Below are 27283 nucleotides of genomic sequence, written 5' to 3' on the forward strand. Positions count from 1 at the left end.
GGCCTACATCAGGTTGGCATCCGAGGTCCCGCCAGTTGTTATTCTTTTTACGGTGCCTCACAGGGAAGGATGGGGCACCTCACAAGACGGACCTGTAAACACTCTTCAGAGCCCATTAGAGGTCAGTGGGCGATGCAGCCCCCTCTGTCTGCTGACTGTCCTGGTACTGAAGATGAAGATCAGGCTGCCCCATTTCTGGAAAGAAACCCAACTGACCTCTAAGCAGAAGGTCGCCCTGAACTCCCTTTATCACCTGTGTTCTCCTCAGGGCCATCACTGTAGGGTCTCTCCCTGTGATACAATATCACCGCCCTACAGTGCACGGAGCGGTGGGAAGACAGGGGGAGTGCGGCTGACGTACATGCAGCACATCTCGCCCGTCTTACTAAACCAAAGACATTTAGCTTTGAAGTTAAGATGAAATTTCACTAGCAAAGCCTGCCGTGATAACACCGCCCTGGTGACACATGATAAGAGCCTGCGTGTCGTAAAGTCCCTTAGTCACACGAATATATCAGTTTTTTTGCGGCTCGTATGTGAAACGATTCACTTCAATGGAGCTGCAAAAAAACGGAAAATGACTCCGTGTGCGTATGTCTGCATGGCCGTTCCGCAAAAAATAGAACATGTCCCATTATTTTCCTCATTACGAACAAGGATCGGACTGTTCTGGTAGTGACCGGCCCTTCCGTTCCACAAAATGCGGAATGCGCATGGCCGGTATCTGTGTTTTTTCGGATCTGCAATTTGTGGACCGCAAAACATCCAGCGGTCGTGTCGTGTGCATGAGCCCTTGTACTGGGGGATTGTAGAGGAAGATTTTCACGAGGAGCAGGACTTTGCAGTATATAGTGCACTGCCAGCGTACGGAGGATATAGCTCAATGTGCTGTACGGCTGTATAATCAAGCTGTCAAAACATCATCCACTAATAAGTATTTCCAATTCATGAAATGGACGTGGATGAAGATGTTTGCATCATTTATATCATTAGGAAGCTTGGGAGAAAATTTACCTTTGCACAAGTTACTATTAGCGTGTATGTTCCCCACCTAGAATCTACGTATATTTATGACGTGCCACTCAGACACATCATTCTCTACAGATGTAAGAATCCTTTGTGCGCTTTTTTATTTTTTTTTATTTCAAGCTCATTCATACTTACCTGTTTCCCACCGCTCCTTTCCAGCTCCATACCTCTCTTCACTGGTCTTCCGGACGGACAGGGTCACGTGTACCACTGCAGCCAAACACTGGCCTCAGTAATGACATGTCCCCAAGCAGCACATGACCCAACAGTGACTTATTATAGTATCCCTTGGGAGGTCTTGTGGAAATCAGTAAGAACATACTAAATGAAAAGGCCATAAATTCCCACTTAGGACCACCCAATAACTTTTATAAAAATATAACTTCTATTTGCCTTAAAAAAAATTATAAATTATCCCATACATTAAATTCAAATTATCAGGCAACCACCAGATTAGGTACCGTAAGTATTTTTAGTATGAAGGGATATGTACCAATTGCTGTTTGGCCAGATTTCACAGGACGCTGTGTAGCATTTAGAGAGTAGTGTTGATCGAGCACCAAAGTGCTCCTCGGGATGCTTGGGTGCTCGGTAGAAGTCAATGGGAGAACCCGAGCATTAAACCAGGCACCCCCTGCTCTGAAGAGGGGAGGGTGTCTGGTTCACATGAAAATGTCAGACATTGATGGAAACACCACCGAAATGGTTCGGGAACAGCATGGGGAGGATGTCTGGATGCATCTTGGACTCCCAGGTCGCTGCTGGTGTTGTCCGAGTAGTATGCCACTTTTACAGACTGACACTAATATGCAGAAAACCAGATAAAATCGATTTTAAAGGAAAAATTGTTAGGAAACATTCTTTCCTGTATATTTACTTGTATATAAAGTGCAAGTGCTGCCAAAAATTACAAGGAAGAGGTACTCCGATACAACCTGTATATCACATAAAGGAGGGCCTCATTCACATTGTGGTTCAATTGTTCAGGTAGTGGGACTCCTACACTCATAAAGCCTATGCACTAAGTAAAAGGGCTGCCAAAAATTACAAGGAACTGGCACTCCAATATACCCTTTATTACACATAAAAGAGGGGGGCATCATACAGACCCTTGAAAAATTATGATTGATAGCCTGCTAATGACCCTCTAAAACATTAGGAGCAAGAGCCTGCTGGTGACCCTCTAAAACATTAGGAGCAAGAGCCTGCTGCTGATCTGACCCTCTAAAACATTAGGGACGAGGGTCTGCTGCTGAGCTGACCATCTAAAACATTATGGGCGAGGGCCTGCTGCCAATCTGACCATCTAAAACATTATGGGCAAGGGTCTGCTGCTGAGCTGACCATCTAAAACATTAGGGGCGAGGGCCTGCTGCTGAGCTGGCCATCGAAATAATTATGGTTGAGGGCCTGCTGCTGATCTGACCATCTAAAACATTAGGGGTGAGGGCAGCCCAATAAGCATGTTGATCTGATGGAGGAGAAGGAGGAGGACAAGAAAAGAAAGATTGAACCATACACCCTTTTTTGTGGTGGAAGGGGTGTATGGGAATACAGTGTATTCAATACACCATAAAAAACACATTTAAAGTGCCTTTATGTTCAGCCGCTTTCCTCTGGTCGAGTAGAGAAGTCAGGAGCAATCCAGGCCTTGTTCATTTTGATAAGAGTCAACATGTCAACATTTTCAGTTGACAGGCGGATGCGCTTATCAGTTATTTTGCCCCCAGCAGCACTAAATACCCGCTCTGACAATATGCTGGCGGCAGGGCAGGCCAGCACCTCCAAGGCGTAGAGCGCCAGTTCGTACCACGTGTCTAGCTTGGACACCCAGTAGTTGTAAGGCACAGAGGGATCACTGAGGACGTAAACACGGTCTGCTATGTACTCCTTCACCATCTTCCAAAACTTTTCCCTCCTTGTGACACTAGGCCGCGCATCAGGGTGAGGTTGCTGGCGGGGTGTCATGAAACTGTCCCAGGCCTTGGAGAGTGTTGCCCTGCCTCTGTTGGAACTGCTGTGTGTTCCCCTCGTCTCCCCTCCTCGGTTGACCAAGGGACTACATACTCTGCTGACAGCTTTGTCAGCTGGAAATTTTTGGAGCAATTTTTCAACAAGGACCTTCTGGTATTGCGCCATTTTGCTCATCCTCTCCACCACAGGAAACAGGAATGAGAGATGAGAAGATCTCTTTGTAGCGGGGGTCGAGAAAGGTGAACAACCAGTAATCGGTGTTGGCCAAAATGTGTATAACGCGAGGGTCACGGAAAAGGCAGCGTAACATAAAGTCAGCCATGTGTGCCAGAGTCTCAACAGGCAAGACTCCGCTGTCCTCATCAGGAAAAAGTACACTGGATGTCACAGATATTTTTAGGCTGCGCACACGTTAAACAGGAGATGTAGCGCAGATAATGTCGCTGTCTGCAGCGGCCAAACAATTGCAAGCTATTTAACGCAAAATATATATTGCTGCCAGATACAACAATAGTCCTTAAAAGGACTTTTGGGTCTCTAACACCAACCCTGCCTAACAAAAACATAATAATCCACTTCCCTACACTATCTCTACCTTCTACAGCACAGCTCTCCCTGACTAAGACTGAGCCGAACACGTGTCATCGGGTGCTATATAGCACCCGAAGACGCGTTCCGGCCAGCCAATCACTGTAATGCCAGTAACCAACATGGCTACGGCATTACAGTGAGTGGTAGCACTTACTTGCACGTTTATTGGCTGCATAGCAGCCAACAAACGTGCAAGGAGGAGACTCGAGCATTGCGCTCGAACACACACGGTATTCGGCCGCGCATGCTCGCTCAACACTATTAAAGAGTTCTCCATGGTAATATATGGTTGCTTATTGGAAATAATGCTAAAACTGGTGCCCAAATATATCTATTGGAAGCATAATTTTACTATATTCTATATTCAAGTATACTCCTAGTCCATGTATACAAATACCCCTTTCTATATTCTGTTTACAAATACAGATATCTATTATCCATAATATTTAGACAAGTAGAATACCAGTATCTGTGTACAACCTGGTTTGTCAGTAAGCACAGTGGAGAGTTATAATACAAAGTATCTCAGTGAAATCTGGTCAAATAGCGATTGGTATTAAACATATGCCTGTATACCAATATTACTTACCTTGCATGGTGATTGCCTGATAATTTTAATTTAATGAACGGTATAGGGGGTATAGGGTGTTTTTTATTTTTAAAAGGTAAAAAAATGGTTGTTTGTGGATTTTTGGCCTTGTGGATGTTCACGTTGCTTGATGCACATATCACCACTCAAGCCAGTTAAAGGGGTTGTCTTATCTTGGACATTGAGGGTATATATCACTAGGATATGCCCCCAGTGACTCATAGGTGCAGGTCCCACCTCTGGGGCTTACGGAAATAGCTGGGCCAGCACTCGACTATTTTCAGCATTCCCATATAAATGAATGGAGGGCGGCCGCGTATGCGTGGGTCGTCCTCCGTCACATTGCGGGCTCCATTATAACGATAGGTGCGGGTCCCAGAGGTGGGAGCACCACCTATCAGACATTGGGAAAATATCCTAGAGATATGCCCCCAGTGTCCAAGATGGGACAACCCCTTTAAAGGGCTTCTGTCACCCCACTAAAGTCATATTTTGTTTTTGGGCTAGTTAAATTCCTTATAATGCGATATATAAAAATATAATGGTGTTACTTACTTTCCTTCAGCAGTTTCTTATAAAAACAAACTTTTATAAAATGTAAATGAGGTCTCTACCAGCAAGTAGGGCGTCTACTTGCTGGTAGCCGATGCAAAAAAACGCCCCCTCGTCGTGTTGATTGACAGGGCCAGCCGCGATCTCCTCCTCCGGCCAGCCATGTCAGCATTTCATAAATCGCGCGGCTGTGTTCATTCGGCGCAGGCACTTTGAGATGAGGAGGCTCGCCTATTCAGAACTCCCTCAGTGCGCCTGCACCGATGACATCACCGAAAGAGAAGACGTAATCGGCGCAGGCACACTGATGGACGTTTTCCCGTCCATCAGAAAGTTTACATAACAGGGGCCGCAGAAGACCACAGAAGAGAGGGTCAATGAGCCAGAACAGAGTGGCAGGGGCAGATGAGTAGATTTTTTTTTTTATAGCTAGATCATTCTGGGCTTGAAATTTTAAAAAGTGCACAACCTCTTGACATTGCTTTGGCTTTTTGGTTAGTTTTAAGTTTGTTGCAATTGTTTATTTAATGTGTATATAACAATTTGATTTGGGCATAGCAGTTGGGGCCCCCATTGATGGGACCCCAGTTCTCAGTCCTTTAAAAGTTTGTCAGATCACTCATGGTGGGGGAAAATGTATTTAATGTTGATGGACCATACACATGGGACTACACCCATCGTACTGAAGGTCAGTGGCAACTAGTAGACCCACAGCAACTTGCCATATGTGACATTTTGGACTGACTCATCTTTGGATTTGGAATAGCAACTAAATGTAAAAGGAAGCGCCAGACACAGTTTGTGATAACTGCAAATGTTTTTACTGGTATGGTCGTTACTGGGAAGAATCGACCTACAAACACTAATACAGTTTATTTGACCAGAGATGTTCTCAGGGATTACATATACCCGTATGCAATTTTTTTAAACTGCACACTTTTCACTCCCTACATCGTAGGTGTCCGCCAAATACTTTTTTATTACTAAATTGTGGTATCAGTGGCTCCCCAACAAGTATAGTCTGGAAAAGGTGCTCCCTCCAAGGGCAACACCCTAAGCCCAGAAATAATCATACATAGGTAGATACGAAAATGGGAATTTGGGGGGCACTTAAATCTCTGGATAATATATGGAAGTGTAGACCATTATGTTTCTTATATGATAATTTATTCAAGATCCCAATATATAGACTTAGGATGTAAAATAGGGTTATATAAAAAAAGAATTATATACTGTAAAAAACATACAAAGATATCTCATTATGTATATACAACACAATTAGACATTCCGATATGCGTCCCAATTTGGATAAGGCCGGGGTCTGCACACCTGTTAATCAGATGTATTAACGCGGCGCAACTACGTTCAATATATATATATATATAACTTGTGCAGCTCTTCGCTTCCTCCCAAAATTTCGAACGCTGATATTTAAAATACTGATGTTTCCCCCTAGGTACAAAATATCACATAAATACACGAAGGGAAATAATTTATAGTTCTTGGAGGGGAAGAGATCTCTGTCAGTGCATAAAATATACGTCCACTGTCACTTGTGTGCAAATAATTATTGCTGTTGGTTAAAAAATGTATAGATCCAAAATCTTGTATCCAGGATCTCATGCAGTTGCTTTTTATATAGCCAACAATAACATCATGTTGAGTGCCACTTAGGCTACGTTGCCCGTCCACTGGGTTCAAGTGTATACTGACAGTGTAACAATGTATCGCAATATTTCTGAGGGTTGCGTTAACATCATGCTCATATTAATTTAGTGCCACACTGGCTACATTACCCATCCGCTTGGTTCAGATGTATGCTGTCGGCATGTGGATATATGGCAGCAGTCTCTGAGAATTACACTCTGTCGGCGTCTCACGTGGCGCCCCACGTGGTATGAGATTGGCCGGTTCCTATTTAGATGTGTTCTTGGATTGTACTTGTATGCGGAGGGTCAGGTGAAGTAAGGAAGCGCTTCCACTTTCAGTATATTGAAGTTAAAAAGCAAGTGACATCAAATATCCTGATAATCAAGGATACTATCTTTCACCATACGCGTTTTGGGGCTTACTGCTCCTTCATCGGTGGTCGACAGTAAACATTCTTGGAAGTCTTTTACAGTAGAGCATCAATTACAAAGGGGGTCTCAGTAAAAAATAACATGTGGAATGGAGTCAAGCTTTTGAGGGTAGAGTCCTGACCAAGTTTTCACCCCCAGTAGAAGAGGATATGATCCCAATTGGGCCCCCTCCTGCCCTGAGCCCCATTGCAGTTGCATGGTCTGCCGCTTGTATCCAGAGATTTGAGTGCCCCCCAAATTCCCACAGTTTTATTCCTGTGCAGTCCAGCGCCCCATGTTACCTGTATCCGTGCAATGGCCCCGATGTGTACAAGCTTCTAGCCTGTTCCAGGATGCAGGCTCAGTACATAGCTGTGACTGTGCAGGCTCCAGGGCAGCATTGCCCCCCCCCCCCCCCCGAGACTCTTCAGGCCTATGATATATGTGACGTTTAGTAATGATGTCCGTACATTGCCCAGGCCAGTAGAGAAGTTCTTGAAGAGAGGAGCCACATGTCACTGGGACGAGAGGAAAGCCAAAATGGGAGTCTGGATAGGGTGCATGGATCCCTTACCTTACCTCGTAATAGCAAATCAAATAATGTTATTTCTTTAGTTATGGTAAATGGTGTAAATTAAAATAAAATAAAACTATGCTGAAATTCCAATATTCATATACACATTAACTTCCATGCTCATTTCTAAAACATCTACAGCCCATAAGGTCCTAAACAGCTAATGTAGTCATAGAAATAAAATAAAAGCTTCGAGCGATAGAACGCTGTGAGATGAAAACAGCAACATTGACTTCTTCTTCTTTTTTTATGAAAAAAGACTTAGCGAAGAGCCATTCTCCCAAACGTTATGTGAAGAGGGCTTATCTGGAGGATTTCTTCATGTCATGTTCACAATCAGACATACATGCTCCAGGCTTCACGAGTGCACAATAAATACCTTTGTATCGGATTGAAATTCTGCTCATGGATACTGATACTAGTCATCACCCGTGTCCTGGGTAATAGAGAGGGTGTGGGGATATCCTGTTTCATTGGTTGGATTCTACAGGAGTTTTCCATTCCCAGAACATTCAGATAGACACTCTCCTCTGTCTCCAAGAGCTGATAAGAAGGTCCAAGGAGTCCGGTCAGCTCTGTAAACACTTCCTTTGTTGCCATATGGTGCCCCCCTACAGCACCATTATACGCGGCAATGCCGGATTTACATTTTAGCAGCAGACTGTGTGGCGCCTTAGACCGAACTTTTCCTTGTAGTCATTTATGTATCTTCTTTCATACAATTAAACAGAAAATTGGGGTCCACTTTTCACAACTCATCTAGCGCTCTCTGCAGCCTTGCCCTTTTTCCTCTCTGGGTGTCCTCCTGTCATTCTCACAGAACTGTGAGTATCCAATTAGAAAATAACCAAAATGTACATATGAGTACATGCTGCTCATAGGCAAAATTTCATTTTAGCAGGTGCTCATCCTCGGGGCCACCCTTAGAAACTGGCCTACTGTGCCTAGACTTCGCTTCTGAATCTCCATAAAGACACCAGTCCTGTATGGAGACGTATTGGCAATGCTCCTTTGACTATATATAGGCATATGCCTGGACGTTGAGAATCTCAGACAAACACATTAAGGCCTCATGCACATTACTGTATGTGTTTTGCGGTCTGCAAAAAACAGATTCGCAAAAAATACGGATGTCATCCGTGTGCATTCCGTATTTCGCGGAACAGAACAGCTGGCCCCTAATAGAACAGTACTATCCTTGTCCGTAATGCAGACAATAATAGGACATTTTTTTTTGCGGAACAGAAATACGGACATACGGAAATGGAATGCAAACAGAGTAAGGCCTAGTTCACACGAACATTTTTTTTTGCGAGTGTACGGGCCGTTTTTTTGTGTTCCGTATACGGTCCGTATACGGAACCATTCATTTCAATGGTTCCGCAAAAAAAACTGAATGTACTCCGTATGCATTCCGTATTTCCGTATTTCCGTTCCGTTGAAAGATAGAACATGTCCTATATTTGGCCGTTCCGTGGCTCCATTCAAGTCAATGGGTCCGCAAAAAAATAGGAACACATACGGAAATGCATCCGTATGTCTTCCGTATCCGTTCCGTTTTTTTTGAACCAGCTATTGAAAATGTTATGCCCAGCCCAATTTTTTTATGTAGTTACTGTATACTGTACATGGCATACGGAAAAACGGAACGGAAAAACAGAAAGGAAACGGAAACACAACGGAACTCAAAAACGGAACAACGGATCCGTGAAAAACGGACCGCAAAAAACTATAAAAGCCATACGTTCGTGTGAACTAGGCCTAACTTCCGTTTTTGTTTTTTTGCGGACCCATTGAAATGAATGGTTCCGTATACGGTCCGCATAAAAACGGAACGGACGCGGAAAGAAAATACGTTTGTGTGCATGAGCCCTAAGACAGATTTTGCTGGAAGCCAAGAGTAGAGGAGGAAATTGGAGAACCAAGAAGAAATCCAGTCCAACCCAGTAAAGACAGTTGTACACACCCATACACTCATGAAGGTGACATTTTTGCTGGAAGAAATAGCCCAGCTTGCAGCCCTATATTTTTGGCAAAATGATGGATGCTATGGCAGAGCTCGATGGACCCTGTTGGTATCCATCATGTACAGATTCATCATAACTTGAATTCTGCTTCCACCCTAAGCCTAATATGGCATCCAAAGGAATATAGTAGTGTGTTTGACATCATAGGTATATGGAGGAACCATAGGTCCCCAAAGACTTCTATGGGGGCGGTATCATGGCTTTTTACAACTTGACTTATACAGTAGTGTAAATGAGCCCTTAAAGAGGTTCTCTGGACGACAGATATTGATGACGTAACGATGACCTAGGTCAGGATTATCAGATAGGTGGGGGTCTGACATCCAGCACCCCCACTAATCATTTGTTTTCAGGCAGTCATATCACTGGGAACTGATAATGAATGGAAAAGAAGCAGAGGGTTCTGTACACTGTGTGCTTTCTGGTTTTGGCATATTGAAGGACTCCAGCACAGTCCTACTGCATAGGGTATGAAGCTGTCCGCCTCCAGCTCAATACACTGTATAGTTTCCAGCACCCAGAACAGCTGATCAATGAAGGTATCAGGTGTCGTACCCCCACCGATCTGATATTGATGACCTGTCCGGAGAATAGGTAATCAGTATCTCTAGCCCACAGAAACCCTTTAAATTCAACCACATTTTTATACAGAAAGAGTCTAAATTTATTTCGAAGAAAAAAGTAGCTTTACCTACCTTCGTCACAGAACAGAACAACTGCCAAAATGATTTATATCTATTGACACAATGAAGAAGCGAGAACAGGCCTGCTGATTGTGATAGAATATTACAATGATTCATATGGAAATGGATACATTGCTTTGGCTTGCGTATAAACTTTTATCTCAGCCTTGACTGTACTCCAGCACAACCTGGCGGATGTGACAATCACTAATTCTTTCAGGGAGTCAGATTAGCACAAGTGACATTGTAAAAGGAATGCAGACGGATGATCTAATTAACTTTCTATAACCCAATGCATGAGGAAAGTCTATTTATTGTCATAAACGAGCGGCAGGAAAATCTTTCTGAACTTCAAATGAGGTTATCAGCATAATGGAACTGTAACATCCGTTACCTATATGCTACTAATTATAACACAGAAACCCCCAGAAAAGTCCTTGCATTGACCTCTTCTGAAAAGTTAGGATAAGACCACACAGCGTAGTCATGATCTGGTCAGGTTGTGGCTATCTGCGGTCAAGAACCACATGGCCAATTGGGCCGCACCTGCCTGATATTTAAAGGGGTTCTTCACTTTCATTTAACTGATGATCTATCCTCTGGATAGATCATCAGCTTCTGATCGGCCGGGGTCCGACACCCGGGACCCCCGCCGATCAGCTGTTTGAGAAGGCAGCGGCGCTCCAGCAGCGCCGTGGCCTTCTCACTGTTTACCGCCGGGCCGCCCGCCCACTGACGTCACGACTTGTATCAACTAGAGTGGGCGCGGCTAAGCTCTGTTCACTAGAATGGAGCTTAGCCGCGCCCACTCTAGTTGATACAAGTCGTGACGTCAGTGGGCGGGCGGCCCGGCGGTAAACAGTGAGAAGGCCGCGGCGCTGCTGGAGCGCCGCTGCCTTCTCAAACAGCTGATCGGCGGGGGTCCTGGGTGTCGGACCCCGGCCGATCAGAAGCTGATGATCTATCCAGAGGATAGATCATCAGTTAAATGAAAGTGCAGAACCCCTTTAACTAATGAAGACCGCATTGTATTAGCAGTCTGAATTCTTATTGGACACGCATCACCTATAATACCACACGACCATTAAGAATTTAGACCACCAGTGTGGTCTTCATTAGCTAAATATCATGCCCCAGGCCCCTAATTGACCAAACATGGTTCTTGATGTACTTTTATGTACAGTACATACTGTACTGTACATAAATCACAAATAGAAGTTTAGGGGAGGTACTGGTTCTCCTTAAAGAGACCAGCAGTGAATGTTGTCGGGTTGGCAATGCCCTATGGTAAAATAAGTTGCAAAGAAATGTCTCCCAGAGAACCCATTGCAAGGGGCTCCCTATAAATCAATGTTTAACTTTTCTTGATAAGGAAAATAACCAAGCCATATACCCTTCTGCAGAAGTTCCTAAACTGTTTGTGGGTGCTTGCCCTTTATCAATATAGAGTGGGATGGTGGATGGCTGAGTAAGATACCTTGGAGGCAGCTTATAGGAGTTATGATGATTGGCCCTAGCCAGGCAATTCTCTTCCTCTAGGAGATACTTATTTGCATATTATTTTCCCCTGAAGCTTTGCCACTTAAATGCCAATCACAGCTGTTCTCCTTAAAGGCTATGATCATCTTTAGGACAATTTTTTATTTGACTCATTTTGGGCTAAAAATAATTTTTGAAAAATTTCAGCGGTTTTGTTATACCTTTAGTCTATTTTTAGACAGTCCCTCCTGAGTTTCCCCAAGCACTCCTTATAGCTAAACTCTTATCAAAATGATAAGACTATGGCTTAAATGAGTATTTATGAGGTCAGGAAATCAGAGATGAGGCTTCACATGAGCCATTCCAACTCAGGAGGGACAGTGTTCAAACAGAGTTCAAGTTGGGGGGTGTGAAGAAAATGGAACTGTGGTCAACCTAATAATCTCTAAGGCTGAGTTTACAACACTGTTTAGCTTTCCGTTCTTCTCATCTGTGAGCTGAAGAGAGAGAGAGAGAGAAAAAAAAAAAAACTGGATCCTGTAAAAAACGGATCCTGTTGCATCAGTTGTCATCCGTTTGAGCCATTTCTGTTTGAGATCCTGCATGCAGTACTTTTGTTTCCGTCTAAGGGTACTTTCACACTAGCGTTGTTCGGAAGTCTTCCATGCAGATTAGGCCTTTGTCTAGACTCAGAAGGGGCTATTTGCAATGGTTTTGCATATTTGAAAAATCCATAAAGCATGTGCTAATCTAGCTTAAAGCTTCTTCTCAGAAACATATGATCGAAGGCCACAGACCAAAGTTGATGCTCTTACCATCCTTACGTGTAGCATCCAACTCTCTCACCCATTGCATTGTCATACAATCATCATAACATACTGTATGTATTCCTCTTTTAAGCTTAATAATACTGTGAAATTATACCAGAATGCCGCCATTTTAATAAACATACCCATAAGTGTGTATCCCACGAATGAGGGTCTATTCTTTGGTCACTCCAGATCAAAACATGCTCATAAGATTAATTGTCTTCTAGTGAAGTTATACCTTGTGTGTGCGTACCTGAGGTCAGGTAATATGCTCCTCCTGGGTGACAACAGATGTGAATACTTTCTCAGCAGAGGGCTTTAAAGAGGTTTTCCAGAAGTAAAAAATAAAGGTCAATAATAATGATACCAAATGCTTGTATAGTTTCTGTAAGGCAGACATCAGATTTTATCTGTTGTCCTGCAGTAGTCACAGTGGTATGCCATAAATTAGATTTGTGTCTTCTAGTTGGAGATAGGTGACATCAAAACTGAGCACAGCCACTATTCTACGGGATCTTCTATGCGATCGGCAGCTCTTTGGGGGCTATGTATCTGTAACAATATCCTGCAGTCCTATTGGTCTTCAGGGAAGCCTAGTTTGCATAAATCTCCTCCCCTGTTTACGCCCCTGAGTAGACACGCACTTCTGCTGATTCTTTGATAGATTTGGGAAGACGAGTTGGATGAAATTATGTTATGGAAGATGATGTATCCAGGGGCGTAGCTATAGGGAAATCGGCTGCTTTGGGATCCTCATGGAGGAGGAGAACTAAAAGATTTTGTCATGGCTCCCTCAACAGTATTACACAATTATATACAGTGACAGTATGGACAGTGTAGAAAACGGATGGAACAGCTGCCGACCCTGGTCTGAGAGAGCAATCTTTACTAGCCACAGGAATGGGGCGGCATGAAAGGAAGGTGTTGCGAAAAAATTACTGGGAGGGGCCCCATTCAAAATTGCCTGTGGGGCCGGGTCTTTTCTAGCTACGCCACTAGATGTATCATGTGTTAGATAACCTCTAACTGTAAACTATGTTCCTGTTACAGATAAAAAATTCATTATTGCAAACGCCAGGGTGCAGAACTGTGCAATTATTTACTGCAATGACGGATTCTGCGAAATGACAGGATTCTCAAGGCCCGATGTCATGCAGAAACCATGCACTTGTGACTTCTTACATGGACCGGAGACCAAAAGGCATGACGTTGCTCAGATAGCTCAAGCTTTGCTGGGGTCAGAAGAACGGAAAGTCGAGGTCACCTATTATCACAAAGACGGTAAGGTCCGCCAAGAAGATCTCTAAAATTGGCATCCATATTTAGAGTCCTATCGATTAATTCTATATATGTCTGTCATTGGCTCGTTCCAGCAATATGTTGAGTTCCCTTTTATGTTTGTTGTGTTCATCCCGAGGGACCAACTATAGGACAGGATTTAAGGGATGTGCTTCAGTAGAGGTCAAATGAAATGACTTTGAAATCATTACTGTTGCTTAACACATCAGTAGAAAAGGTATTTTGGTGCACTTTGTACCTTCAGTTTTGATGACGGTGATCTGGGTTATAACATTGTTCATATAATTCCCATAAGTTCCACATTTCCTTTTGAAAAGCAATGAAAAGTTGCCTTTGTGGCATAATTATGTCACTTCATGTTTTTGTTATTATTGTAATAGGTGTTGTGCTACTTTCACAGTCTCTAAAGGTCCAGTGAAAATAACTTGATCACTGGTTGTTCTGCTGAACAGGTTGGACCTCCAGCAATCAGTTTTAGCAGCTATAATCTGTGGGTGAGACTTAAAGAGGATGTCCAACCACCTGGATTTGTTAACGACAAAAAAACATTTAAAATGGTATAAAACAATAAAAAAAAGTATTACTCACCTGACTAGCCCCTGATGCCTCCATTTCCTGGTCCCCTGCCAGTCTCTATATGATGCCCTTCAGCGATGACGTGTTAACCTAAACATTTGAGTAGTGGTGTCAATACAACTGAGGTCAGTGTTTGGCTGCTAAGTCATCTTACATTTCTCAACCAATTTATGAAGATTTTAAAAAATGTTTAATGGAGTTGCCAAGGGGTCTTGGTTTTTTAAAGTGATGGCTTATCTTCAGGATAAGCTATAGCTAGATGGTTGGTGAGGGTCGTAAATTCCGCACCCCGCTGATCAGCTGATCTGTGTAGCTTTGGCTACAGGATTCAGTGCCAGAGCTACACAGCACTAGTAAAAATGTAGCAGTGGGAGTTCTCTACTTCAGGCCTTCTCCCATTGAGTTTAATGGGAGCATCACTGCAGTAGTGAACTCCTGCTGCTACACTGTCGACAGTGCTGTGTAGCTCTGCCACTGAATCCTGTAGACAAAGTCACACAGATCAGCTGATCGGCGGGGTGTGGGATTTAAGACCATCACCAGTCATCTAGCTATGGCTTATCCTTAAGATAAGCCATCATTTAAAAAACCCAAGACCCCTGGACAACTCCTTGAAGTTCCCAGCTTCTGTGTGTTTCCACCTCTAGGGAAGACAAGTATTACATTGCATCTATTGATATCATTGGTTTGTCTGTGCAATCTTCAGAGACATGTCGGACCCTCAAAGTGTTCCTTTAATTATGTTGTTGTTTTTTGTTTGTTCTTATATTGGGGAAGTTATCCTCAAAGTTGGAATAATTGTTACTTTGCTCAAGTATACGGGACTATTCATGATGTATTATGAGTTATGGTATCTGCTGTTTTTATGCTACTAATGGACGCACTCTTAATTGCTCATTTTGGATATTATCTTTTTAGCAGTTACATCAGTTCATCAGTTGCTGCGAATAGGCCATGGGACCGATGAACGTGAAATCACTGGCCTTGGAAAAGGCAGAGGCGCTCACCAGAATGGTGCAGCCTCCTCAAACAGCTGATTGGGGGAGTTGCTCGGAGTTGGGCCCCCACCAATCAGATATTGATGACCTATCCTGAGGATAGGCCATCAATATTGTACACCTGGAAACCCCTTTCATTGATGTGCTATGAACTTAACCGCAGTGCGTATGTTTGTGCCTAAGATTGGAAACTTTGAAGTGGCCCTAAGATGGCGCAGTCATATGCTGTTCATCATTCTTGTGGCCGCTTCAGCCAATCACTCAGCGGTCATGTGTGCAGGAACGGCTGAGGAATAGTGGGACATTTAATAGACTAAATTATATTTTTTGAAAATTTTATATTATACAGCCCCTGCTCTGCTGAAAAATTTAAAAAGCAATCATTATTCACCGATCCCCCACCACTGCGGTTCCAACTCTGCTCCAGTTCCTGCTGCTTTTCATTTTCTACTCCTGGCTGGATACACAAGAAATGGCTAGAAATGTCGACTCAGCCAATCACTGGCTGAGGATAGTCACTACTGCGGCCAGTGGATGACTAAGCGGCATTTCTGTCTACTTCCTGTGTTCAGCTGGAGCCAGAAAGTGGAGAACAGCAGGACTGGAACAGTGATGGAATGGCGCCACCAGGGCAATTTGCAAGATATGTAATGACTTTTTTTTAACCTAACCGGAACATTTAAAAATATATATATTCTTCCCCGAAAAACCCTTTAACTGCTATATGTGAAATTTAGACTTGCTCATTACGTTTCTCCAAAAGCTTTAAAATAAATAATTTGCTAAATGATTTACCATATATATTTGGAAAATGATGGTAATTTATAACTGGACTGTAGGAAAAATCACATCTTAAATCAAGAGCTGTTATAATGTGAGCCCCAGGCAGCCTTCTCCTCCAGAGACCTCAATGGTAATCTAGTTTTGCTGACTAATCACGTAACAAAATTTGACACAGTGGACTTGTGTGTCGCTCGGGTTTGCCATGCCGCCGCTGCGCTCAGGATTTCATTTTCCTCTGTGGCTATCCTTTATAAGCGCATTATTATAATAATTCTTACATAAAATAAATTGTGCTGCCAAACGCGCAGTTCACGGCATGGAAATAAATGGAGCACTTTGTGTCACTTTAATATTTCCTATTATATTGAAAAGGTATGCTTAAAACAGAATTGCCTATCTATTCAAGTGGTAGTAATAGCGCAAATCTGTCCCGACCGTAAATAGAGCGACCAGACGCATTCGCTTTGTCTACTGATATATATATTATTTAGTTTTTAGAATAGTATTCCAAAATGTCTTCTTTTAATAGACAAATTACGCTTAGATGGGCGATAATATCTATTTCTTATCAGTTTGTTTTCCAGCTCTCTAGGCACTGAGAGTATTTTTTCACCACACAGTGGTCCATGGCCTCGGGGATGAACCACCTATATACAGTTTTGGTACAAAAGTACAAAAACAATATAATAAAACGTAGGAACCCTTTTCCCCCAATGGGTCCATCCAAGTAAAGGAGAGAAAGTACAAATGAAAGAGGTTGCACATGCGGGGGTCCAGAGGAATAGGACATCAGTAAAAAAAAAACTCTCGGAAAAAAACTTTTAATTGGCATCCCAGCCTGGAATACCTAAGGAGATATCCATACACACCTTCTCCCCACTGCTCTGTTCTGATTTGCTGCCTATCTTGTCCTCCGGTCCCAGTCTGTCAACTTCCTTATAAATGGGGTAACATGCTGTGTTGCAGTCAGTGATTAGCCTCGGCAGTGACATGTCCCTAAGCAGCAATTCACTGCTGGGTTATGTGTAGTAACTTAGAGCAGGGGTTATCTGCAAACGGTTTTGTTATTTAATGCAATGTAATATAATGTTAAATCATGTATTGTTATGTTATACATTATACTCAGCATAACTGTATGGATTGCACAGCAACGGTTAATTCTCCTGGTTCTGCCCCTTTGCAAGAGTTTGAATGGGGATCCAAGATCCGCCCCAGTTCAGTTAGTGAGGCTTTTACGTGAGAGTTCAGTGAGAGAGGAAGCTGTTGGTTTATGCTTCCTCTCCACAGGCCCAGAAAGCTTCAGAGACTAACAGAGCTCTGTGCGAATTACTGCAAGATTAAGAGAAAGAGAAGGAGAGAATCGGGGAACTTGGAATCTGTATGGCCAAGCATATGAGTCAGCAAGGTAATATGCTACTACAGCCAGTCTGACTTTGCTGCTCTGAGGGGCACTGTTAAAACACCCTTCACATCTGGACTCATCCTGGCCAGACATGCCTTCAAGACCCTGTATCCTGTAGTGGACCCTACAATCATTATTACCAAGTTACTGTTGCCTGCCTTATGTTCTACTTAAAATGACTTTAGCAAGACAAAGAGGGAAGAGGACCATAACCCCCATTATTGCCTAAATCTATACATTGTACAGTTGGAACTGTGACTGCTATAATTGGATGTACTACAACTCCCATTTTGCACTACAGTAAAGAGAGACACTTATTCTATTTCTGGACTGGTTATTGACTACACTCCCTATAAGACACTTAACATCACGGGCACCCCAGCTACCATCAGACAGAAACCCAGAACCACGGTGTGCACAGGAGGATGAAAGGTGCTCCCTCCATTCACTGAAAGGCCCCAAGTAGCAATAGTGTGAAGAAATCCACCATGACTGATCATGACAGACATAGTGACTACCCCTCACATCCTCTGCTCCTCAATAGCTCACTGCCCAGCGCCCCTAGGGAACACATCACCACTGAGGGCAGTCATTGGCTGCATTGGCTCCATTGACCCTGTTCATGTGAAAGTTGACAGATAGGGACCAGAAGACTAGTGAAGAGTGTCAGGGAACCAGAATGGAGCAGTGGAAAGCATTTGAGAACAGATTGGAATGCGAATTAAAAGGTTTTTCCGAGAGTTTTCTTTACTGATGTCCTATCCTCTGAACCGGCGCCTATCAGCTGTTTGAGAACGCATTGGCATTTGCAGTAGCGCTAAGGCCTTCTCCAGCTTTGCCTAGGCCATGTTCATTGGTCACATGACCTAGTGGATGCGGCTGAGCTGCGATACCAAGCACAGTCACTATACAATGTACGGCGCTGGGCTTGGTTCGCAGAGAGAAAGCCACTGAGCTACTCTGAGTGCCTCTGCCTTCTCAAACAGCTGATCGGCTGAGGTTCTGGGTGTCGGATCCACACCGATCAGATACTCTTGGAAAACCCTTTTAAAAATCCTGGAGAACCACTTCAAGTGCACATCATGTTAGCTGGTAAACTTTAACAACTCAAACCTAGCCAATGTCCATATTCTTTAGGGAGAAAATACACATTACACTTGTAACATGTCAGACAACCTAAACTGACTCTCCACAATAACACAGGAGGAGGACTTACTCCTACACGTGGATGTTGAAGGGCACGTTAAATGTATGTCGGCAGTGAGGCTACGATCGCATTCACATGAACGTGGTTTGGTTGAAAAAGATGCGTTCCGTGTCCCCTCAAAGATTATACATCTATAATGGGCCATCCGTTCCGTTCTGCTAATTGAGGAAGGCACACAGACGGCATCCGTGTTTTGCGAATTCTCTTTTTATAAGTTGTCATGGAAAAGCAAAATTCTAATTTCATGCAAGTTGTTTAGCATTGATGGTAGATGAAAGCTTGGCAACAGTTTGGACATGTGAGCTGCTTGACATTTTATTAAAAAAAAGGAAAACTCCATTTTCTTATCCCATCCTTGCTCTATATATAGCTCCGGCAGAACAATCTTTGGCATGGCATGCTGGATCTATTTTTAATTAAATATGTCAAAGCCAGCTGGGAAATCTGTTAAGCTAATCTTTAATTAACAAATATTGCCACAAATGCATCAGCGCTAAAGGCAAAAAAATTCTACCCGGCTATTTTTGTTCCTAGACGACTCGTGGCTCTTCTCCTGGCAGATGGTGCAGATGTCAAATTTTGCAACTTGACTTGTCAACGTCGGCTACTTAAGGCATTAGCCCAATACTAATACGCCACGTTGATTTATGGTGGCTACATGTCACGTGCAGGTGATTTTTCTCATTTTTTACTATAATATCAGATAAGACAGAATTTATACATTCCATTTCCAAGTAATATTGCTGAATAATTGGTATGACTTTGACCATAGGAACACTGTTATAAACTCAAAATTGCTCCATCATGCACTATAGTACTGTTAAAGTCCACCTAAAGGACCACTTAGGTCATAGAGGGAATTGGATAAATATTCATTCCCTTTAGCTAGTATTGACCACAATTACCCCAGATCCCATACATGTAAACTCACATCACATTACAAAATCCAAATGACTTGATGGACCATGTTCATGAGGCTTAAGCAAACTATGCACTGATAGGGTCTTCAGAGTAACAGTAAGGAATTTAAAGGGGTTATCCATTGTGACAATTTTTGAGTGGCTTAAAGGAAATATTAGAATCAATTCTCTGCCTCATTGATTTCTCATTGATGATGTTGTGATGCTTAAAGGGTTCCTTAAAGGGTTCCTGCTTGTCTCCATTGGTCTGGGTTGGGAACACAGAAAATGGCAGGAGATGATCACTCTGCCAATCACTGGACGCAGCAGTGACCCATCAGCCATTGATTGGTGGGCTTTCTTAGCATTTCAAGTATATCGAGATCAGATCAGGAAGTGGAGAACAGTGGGGATCCAGTGAGGTCTGATGCCATTCTGATGCTTACTGTCTCCTCTTCTTTGTCTGGCCTCAACACACAAGAAATGCCATGGAAGGCCTGCTCAGCTAATCACTGACCAAAACAGTTCATTGATTGGCTTTGTGGTCATCTTCTGCCAGTCCTGTGGGTAAAGCTTGGACCAAGAAGTGGAGACCAGCAGGGATCTAGTAAGTATTAGACCAGCAGCAACAGGGGAACAATGAGGGATTGATATTTTCATTTTTTTAACCAGTCTGTGAACTTATCTGCAAACTTTGCCCTGACGGACAACCCATTTTAATTATCTACTGTTGCTCTGAAGACCCTCTTAATGTATTGCAGGTTTAGGCTTCATGAGTTATGTAAATGGAGAATGTATGGAGTCCACACAACCTTATACTAGGCTGATGTCATGGCTGAGGATGGGGGAAACTCTCAGTCGTGCGGTGCCAGAAGATGTTTGGTCGCTGCTTGGCCAGGACCACAGGATCAGGGAGCAGGTCACCTCCTAACACATCCCTAATACTGACCCTTACTCCTAGGCGTATGAGCCAACCCTGATGGTGGGAGGGCTCATACACCGGAAACCTTGGGGTCCCTACTAGCCCTCAGGGTGGCCCTGAACTAGGAGCAGGGTAAGACGACCTGCAAGCTGCAATGAAAGGGGAACAAATACAACATATGGATATGGCAGGAGAACCAAAGCAGTTCCAAACCTACCTGCCACAGCCACGCTGACTGGAACCCGTGCATGAACTGATGACCACAAAACACTAAGGGACACAGCAGACAACACATATCACACAGGTTACCAGGACATCCATAGTTGCAATAAACAGATAGACCATAAAGAAATCATCTAACACCAGACATAAAGTTTATGACCACAAGGGTGGCCCTCACTGGCAGATGGTAGAAGACCAGGAGGATGACTCCAGCAACATGCCTGGAGTACCCCTCAGACATCAGGTCTCAACTGAGGCTAAATTGCCCATGTAGCCACACCCATGCAGACACACCCAGTGCTCACAGACTAGGAAGGGAATTAACCCTTCTCACACCAGGGAAGGGAAGACAGCCATCCATAAACAATTACACTGCAGCTGTTACCGCAGGCAACGAAATGCATGGCAACCATGTCCTGGGAGTCAGCCAGGAGGCCAAGACACTGCCACCACATGTACACAATACAAAACGTTGCCACGGGCAGCCACAAGTGAAGGGAATTGTCACAGTGCACACCTACATAAATCTCGTGCACACCAGACAAGGAAAGTGCACACAAACACACACACAAAGCCAGAGGCAACCGCACGCATACCTGTTGTCCGCGGCAACCGCACTTGAGGCAAACAACTAAGTGCCCCTAGCTGCGGTTGACACAACACCCAGACCGTGGGCAACTGCATGTGGCTTCCAAGGAGTCACGACCATAACCATGGGCGTGACAGCTGAACAGTAATATAGGATCAGTCTTGATAGAACATTTGGGTTGCATTGCACGGAACTCTGGCTGGTAAGAAATGTCATTGTCATCGGTGGTGAGTGCTGAAGTCTTAGGTTTTTTTTTTACAATAACCCTTCAAGTACAGTAAGTCCTCCTGCCTAGCATGGTATCAGTTCAAATATAATTTGCAGATCCTTATTGGATTTTCTGGTTACAGCTAGCAAGATTATCCAGGATATAGTTTGAATTGTGCAACATCTTGTTGTTACCACTCATGACTGGCAGCTCCACAAGCCCAGAACTCTGTCGGCAAAGTTTCATGTTACATCACCCTTGTATCTGGACGTTCAGCCACGTGTTCTTACATTACTCGCCTCCTAGAAATAGTCTTCTCCTGTGTCACCTTTACATTTTCTGTATATCTGAACGCTTGTATCTAATCACATTTACCCCACTAAGTCACAGTTGACAGGGGCTAAATGGCTTCAATTTGCTGTATGACCCCGAGTAACAGAAGGTTTAACAGTTAATTGGAAATATCCCATCTCTGTACCGGTGTAATTCAGCCGTTTCAGTTTCTTCTTCCCCAGGGTATATGTTAATGTGAGCACATTTTTGTCCTGAACTTTATTCCACATTAAAGTAGATATCAATTGACTTATCAAATTGTCTTTACTTCATTATTTATTAGTAAAAACAGCTGATGTTTTATTTCATCTTTAAATAGGGTTGTGCACCTGCTTGAAATTTCCTAACCCCAAAAGCTTAAAATGATATAAAATAACAAACTGAGTGATGCTCACCAATTTCCCCACCACTCCTGGATCCCCCACCGGTCTCTGCTCAGTGGACTCCAACGATGATGTGCTGTAGTGATGACCTCGGTAGTATCTGCTAAGGCCAGTGATTGGCTCCAGCAGTCACATGTCATGTCGACACATTATTGCTAGAGCCCGGTGAGCAGAGACTGGAGGGGGACCAATGAAGTGGCAGTACTAAATATATATATATATACAGTACAGACCTAAAGTTTGGACACACCTTCTCATTCAAAGAGTTTTCTTTATGTTCATGACTATGAAAATTGTAGATTCACACTGAAGGCATCAAAACTATGAATTAACACATGTGGAATTATATACATAACAAAAAAGTGTGAAACAACTGAAAATATGTCATATTCTAGGTTCTTCAAAGTAGCCACCTTTTGCTTTGATTACTGCTTTGCACACTCTTGGCATTCTCTTGATGAGCTTCAAGAGGTAGTCAACTGAAATGCTTTTCACTTCACAGGTGTGCCCTGTCAGGTTTAATAAGTGGGATTTCTTGCCTTATAAATGGGGTTGGGACCATCAGTTGCATTGTAGAGAAGTCAGGTGGATACACAGCTGATAGTCCTACTGAATAGACTGTTAGAATTTGTATTATGGCAAGAAAAAAGCAGCTAAGTAAAGAAAAACTAGTGGCCATCATTACTTTAAGAAATAAAGGTCAGTCAGTCCGAAAAATTGGGAAAACTTTGAAAGTGTCCCCAAGTGCAGTCACAAAAACCATCAAGCGCTACAAAGAAACTGGCTCACGTGCGGACCGCCCCAGGAAAGGAAGACCAAGAGTCACCTCTGCTGTGGAGGATAAGTTCATCCGAGTCACCAGCCTCAGAAATCACAGGTTAACAGCAGCTCAGATTAGAGACCAGGTCAATGCCACACAGAGTTCTAGCAGCAGACACATCTCTAGAACAACTGTTCAGAGGAGACTGTGTGAATCAGGCCTTCATGGTAGAATATCTGCTAGGAAACCACTGCTAAGGACAGGCAACAAGCAGAAGAGACTTGTTTGGGCTAAAGAACACAAGGAATGGACATTCGACCATTGGAAATCTGTGCTTTGGTCTGATGAGTCCAAATTTGAGATCTTTGGTTCCAACCACCGTGTCTTTGTGCGACGCAGAAAAGGTGAACGGATGGACTCTACATGCCTGGTTCCCACCGTAAAGCATGGAGGAGGAGGTGTGATGGTGTGGGGGTGCTTTGTTAGTGACACTATTGGGGATTTATTCAAAATTGAAGGCATACTGAACCAGCATGACTACCACAGCATCTTGCAGTGGCATGCTATTCCATCCGGTTTGCGTTTAGTTGGACCATCATTTATTTTTCAACAGGACAATGACCCCAAACACACCTCCAGGCTGTGTAAGGGCTATTTGACCATGAAGGAGAGTGATGGGGTGCTGCCCCAGATGACCTGGCCTCCACAGTCACCAGACCTGAACCCAATCGAGATGGTTTGGGGTGAGCTGGACCGCAGAGTGAAGGCAAAAGGGCCAACAAGTGCTAAGCATCTCTGGGAACTCCTTCAAGACTGTTGGAAGACCATTTCAGGTGACTACCTCTTGAAGCTCATCAAGAGAATGCCAAGAGTGTGCAAAGCAGTAATCAAAGCAAAAGGTGGCTACTTTGAAGAACCTAGAATATGACATATTTTCAGTTGTTTCACACTTTTTTGTTATGTATATAATTCCACATGTGTTAATTCATAGTTTTGATGCCTTCAGTGTGAATCTACAATTTTCATAGTCATGAAAATAAAGAAACTCTTTGAATGAGAAGTTGTGTCCAAACTTTTGGTCTGTACTGTATATATATATATATATATATATATATACAGGGTGGGCCATTTATATGGATACACCTTAATAAAATGGGAATGGTTGGTGATATTAACTTCCTGTTTGTGGCACATTAGTATATGTGAGGGGGGAAACTTTTCAAGATGTGTGGTGACCATGGCGGCCATTTTGAAGTCGGCCATTTTGAATCCAACTTTTTTTTTTAAATAGAAAGAGGGTCATGTGACACATGAAACTTATTGGGAATTTCACAAGAAAAACAATGGTGTGCTTGGTTTTAACGTAACTTTATTCTTTCATGAGTTATTTACAAGTTTCTGACAACTTATAAAATGTGTTCAATGTGCTGCCCATTGTGTTGGATTGTCAATGCAACCCTCTTCTCCCACTCTTCACACACTGATAGCAACACCGCAGGAGAAATGCTAGCACAGGCTTCCAGTATCCGTAGTTTCAGGTGCTGTACATCTCGTATCTTCACAGCAAACACATTTTATAAGTGGTCAGAAACTTGTAAATAACTCATGAAAGAATAAAGTTGTGTTAAAACCAAGCACACCGTTGTTTTTCTCGTGAAATTCCCAATAAGTTTGATGTGTCACATGACCCACTTCCTATTGAAAAAACAAAAGTTGGATTCAAAATGGCCGACTTCAGGTATTGTGATTGTCCATATTGCTTCCTTTGCTGACTTGATTCATTTTCCCATCACATCATACGCTGCTTGTTTCCATGGTTATGACCACCCTGCAATCCAGCAGTGGCGGTCATGCTGGCACACTATAGGAAAAAGCACCAGCCTATGTGCACTCCCACAGTCCTGGCCACCAGAGAGGCTGGCACTTTTTCCTATAGTGTACAAGCACGACCACCACTCATTGACTGCAGGGTGGTCATAACCATGGAAACGAGCATTGTATAATGTGATGGAAAAATTATTGAAGCCAGCAAATGAGGCAATATGGACAATACACAATACATTAGTAAGTGCCTTGTGTTAACGTTCTCTACATGATAAATGCCATTAACTGACGTGAGACGACCCCTTTAAAGGGTTCTTCATCAGGTCTCCGGTATGACTCCAAAGTTTGTTGTTTAATCAGTTGGATTGGATGGATAAAGGATGTATACATTTCTACCTGGATGCCTTGTCCTATATTCTTCAGCATCCCCGGGGTGATCCCTCACGTCTCGTGTCTCTCCGCTGTTCCCAAGGCTCAGTCCCCAGCAGGTGCCTCTTTCTTTCCCGGCTTCCAGACACGTCATATCTTTGCCAACATTTGTGTTTTTAAAAATAGGCTATCCAAACTCCGTAGCTGGTATTTACATGGTGTGACAGGCAGAATGTGCTCGCTTCATGATGTAGGAGTATTTCAGAACAGATGGAAGCTTATTTACCAAGTATCATGTGTGTCACAGAAAACATAGCAGTTAATTGTGTGTTTTGCTAACGAGCTGTTCGAGAAGCATATTTGTTTAGCCTATAAGTGAACGAGGCTATTAAATGACCAAGCTGATGATGTCTACAAATCATCCGTTTCCGGCAAGTATCCATCTCTCCCCGGTGCCTCCAGTAATATACCTTGGATTGCATCTGAGGAGAGAACGCGACGTTCCCTTCAGATTGATACGGATCATGCTTTTCAGCGATCTGTAAAACTACCGGTAGTTTCAAGTGAGTCAGACTACACATAATCACATAGTGAGAGCAATTCATCAAAGGTTGTGAGGCTTCGGCGCGGCTGCATCATTCATTTTACCTGATTCTCTAGACTCAATATTGCCCTGACAAAATACATCACGAGAAGCATCTCCGGAAAACAAAAAATTACCACCAACTTAAAAACATTTCCCTAAATGCAATAATAATAAGAAACATAAAGAACATAAACTTATATTCTGATGGCAGGTGATGACCGGAGCCATTTCCTGGGATGATGCAAGTCTCACAACCCCCCACCCCTCTAATTCCTTAATGACATGTTTGAAAGAGAACGTTTGTAATATACTTATTATACACTGTCAATATATATACTGTTGGAAACCAGCAGTGATGGTCAGTTCCCAGTGTTCGCCAGCGAACACATGCGGGCTGCCATCTTTAGTAAGGTAGACTCACCCGTCCGGCGATGCACAGGTAAGCCCTTACCTGTGCCAATCTGAAATCAAATGCGGTCACCGGGAGCAGGCAGTACCGAGAACAGCCCGATGAAGGCCCCCGGGGGCCGTTCTCGGAACGGCCTGCTCCCGGTGACTGCATTTGATTTCAGACCAGCTCCCGGCACAGGTAAGGGTTTACCTGTGCATCGCCGGATGGGTGAGTCTAACCTTACTAAAGATGGCAGCCCGCATGTGTTCGCTGGCGAACACTGGGAACTGACCATCACCAGGCCACGTGGCACGACTGAAAACCCAGCTTCCGTAGATGTCATGTCCTTTACCAGATTTTTGGGACAGGACGTCACTTCTTCTGTGGACAGGGCCAGAATTATTCCTCCCTATCGCATGAGGTGGGTTCAGGAGTTTGTACATTTGAAGCCAAAAATTCAGAGCCAAGTATCTGCTGATAGTTTATATGAGGGTGCAGCCACGCGGTCAGGTTTTCATGATGCAGTTTTGGAGGCTAAAACCAAGAGTGAATTAAAAAAAATAGAGGAGAATTTGTATCTGTCCTTTTTCATTTTATGATCCACTCCTGATTTTGACTTCCAAAACTGCCTGCAGAAACCTCGGTGTTCCAAGACTTGTGGCTGTGTAGCTGTACCAGAGCGACAACTCCCAACATGACTTGAATTGTGCTGGTCAGGGTAAGATGGGAGTAGTAGTTTTACCATAGCCTGAAGAGCCACAGTTTAGAGACCATTAGTTCATAGTAGCATATGACAATATATGCACACATGGGGGGTCATTTATTAAGTCTGCTTATGCCAGTTTTGTGCATAAAAACATTGCAACTTATGCCTTTGTGCGGCATTTTATGCATATTTTGGGCACACAAGGTCAAAGTTTGCAACATTTCCCCCCTTTTGGAAGTGGAATGAAAGCAGGTCAGGATTACAGATTGGAACTCTGTAGTGCTTCCGTTCCGCACTGCATCTCCAAGTGAATGGGTCCGCATCCATGATGCAGAATGCACACGGCCGGTGCCCTGTGTATTGCGGAACCGCCATATGCGACCTGCAATACAGCCACGGGAGCACAACGGCCGCGTGAAGAGGCCTTAATTTACAAGGACATATGAAAAAAAAGTATTT

At 43.4% G+C, this 27283-nt stretch overlaps 1 protein-coding gene across 1 annotated transcript in view; it reads left to right on the forward strand.

The window, feature by feature from the left end:
* KCNH7 (potassium voltage-gated channel subfamily H member 7) overlaps positions 1–27283 on the forward strand; it is a 369362-nt gene that overhangs the window by 4651 nt on the left and 337428 nt on the right. The window contains exon 2 of the mRNA XM_044303361.1: positions 13418–13648. Within this exon, the coding sequence (XP_044159296.1) occupies positions 13418–13648 (231 nt within the window). The remainder of the gene's footprint in view (positions 1–13417; positions 13649–27283) is intronic.

This window comes from Bufo gargarizans, chromosome 8 (genome assembly GCF_014858855.1).
Source record: "Bufo gargarizans isolate SCDJY-AF-19 chromosome 8, ASM1485885v1, whole genome shotgun sequence".
Classification (NCBI taxonomy): domain Eukaryota; kingdom Metazoa; phylum Chordata; class Amphibia; order Anura; family Bufonidae; genus Bufo; species Bufo gargarizans.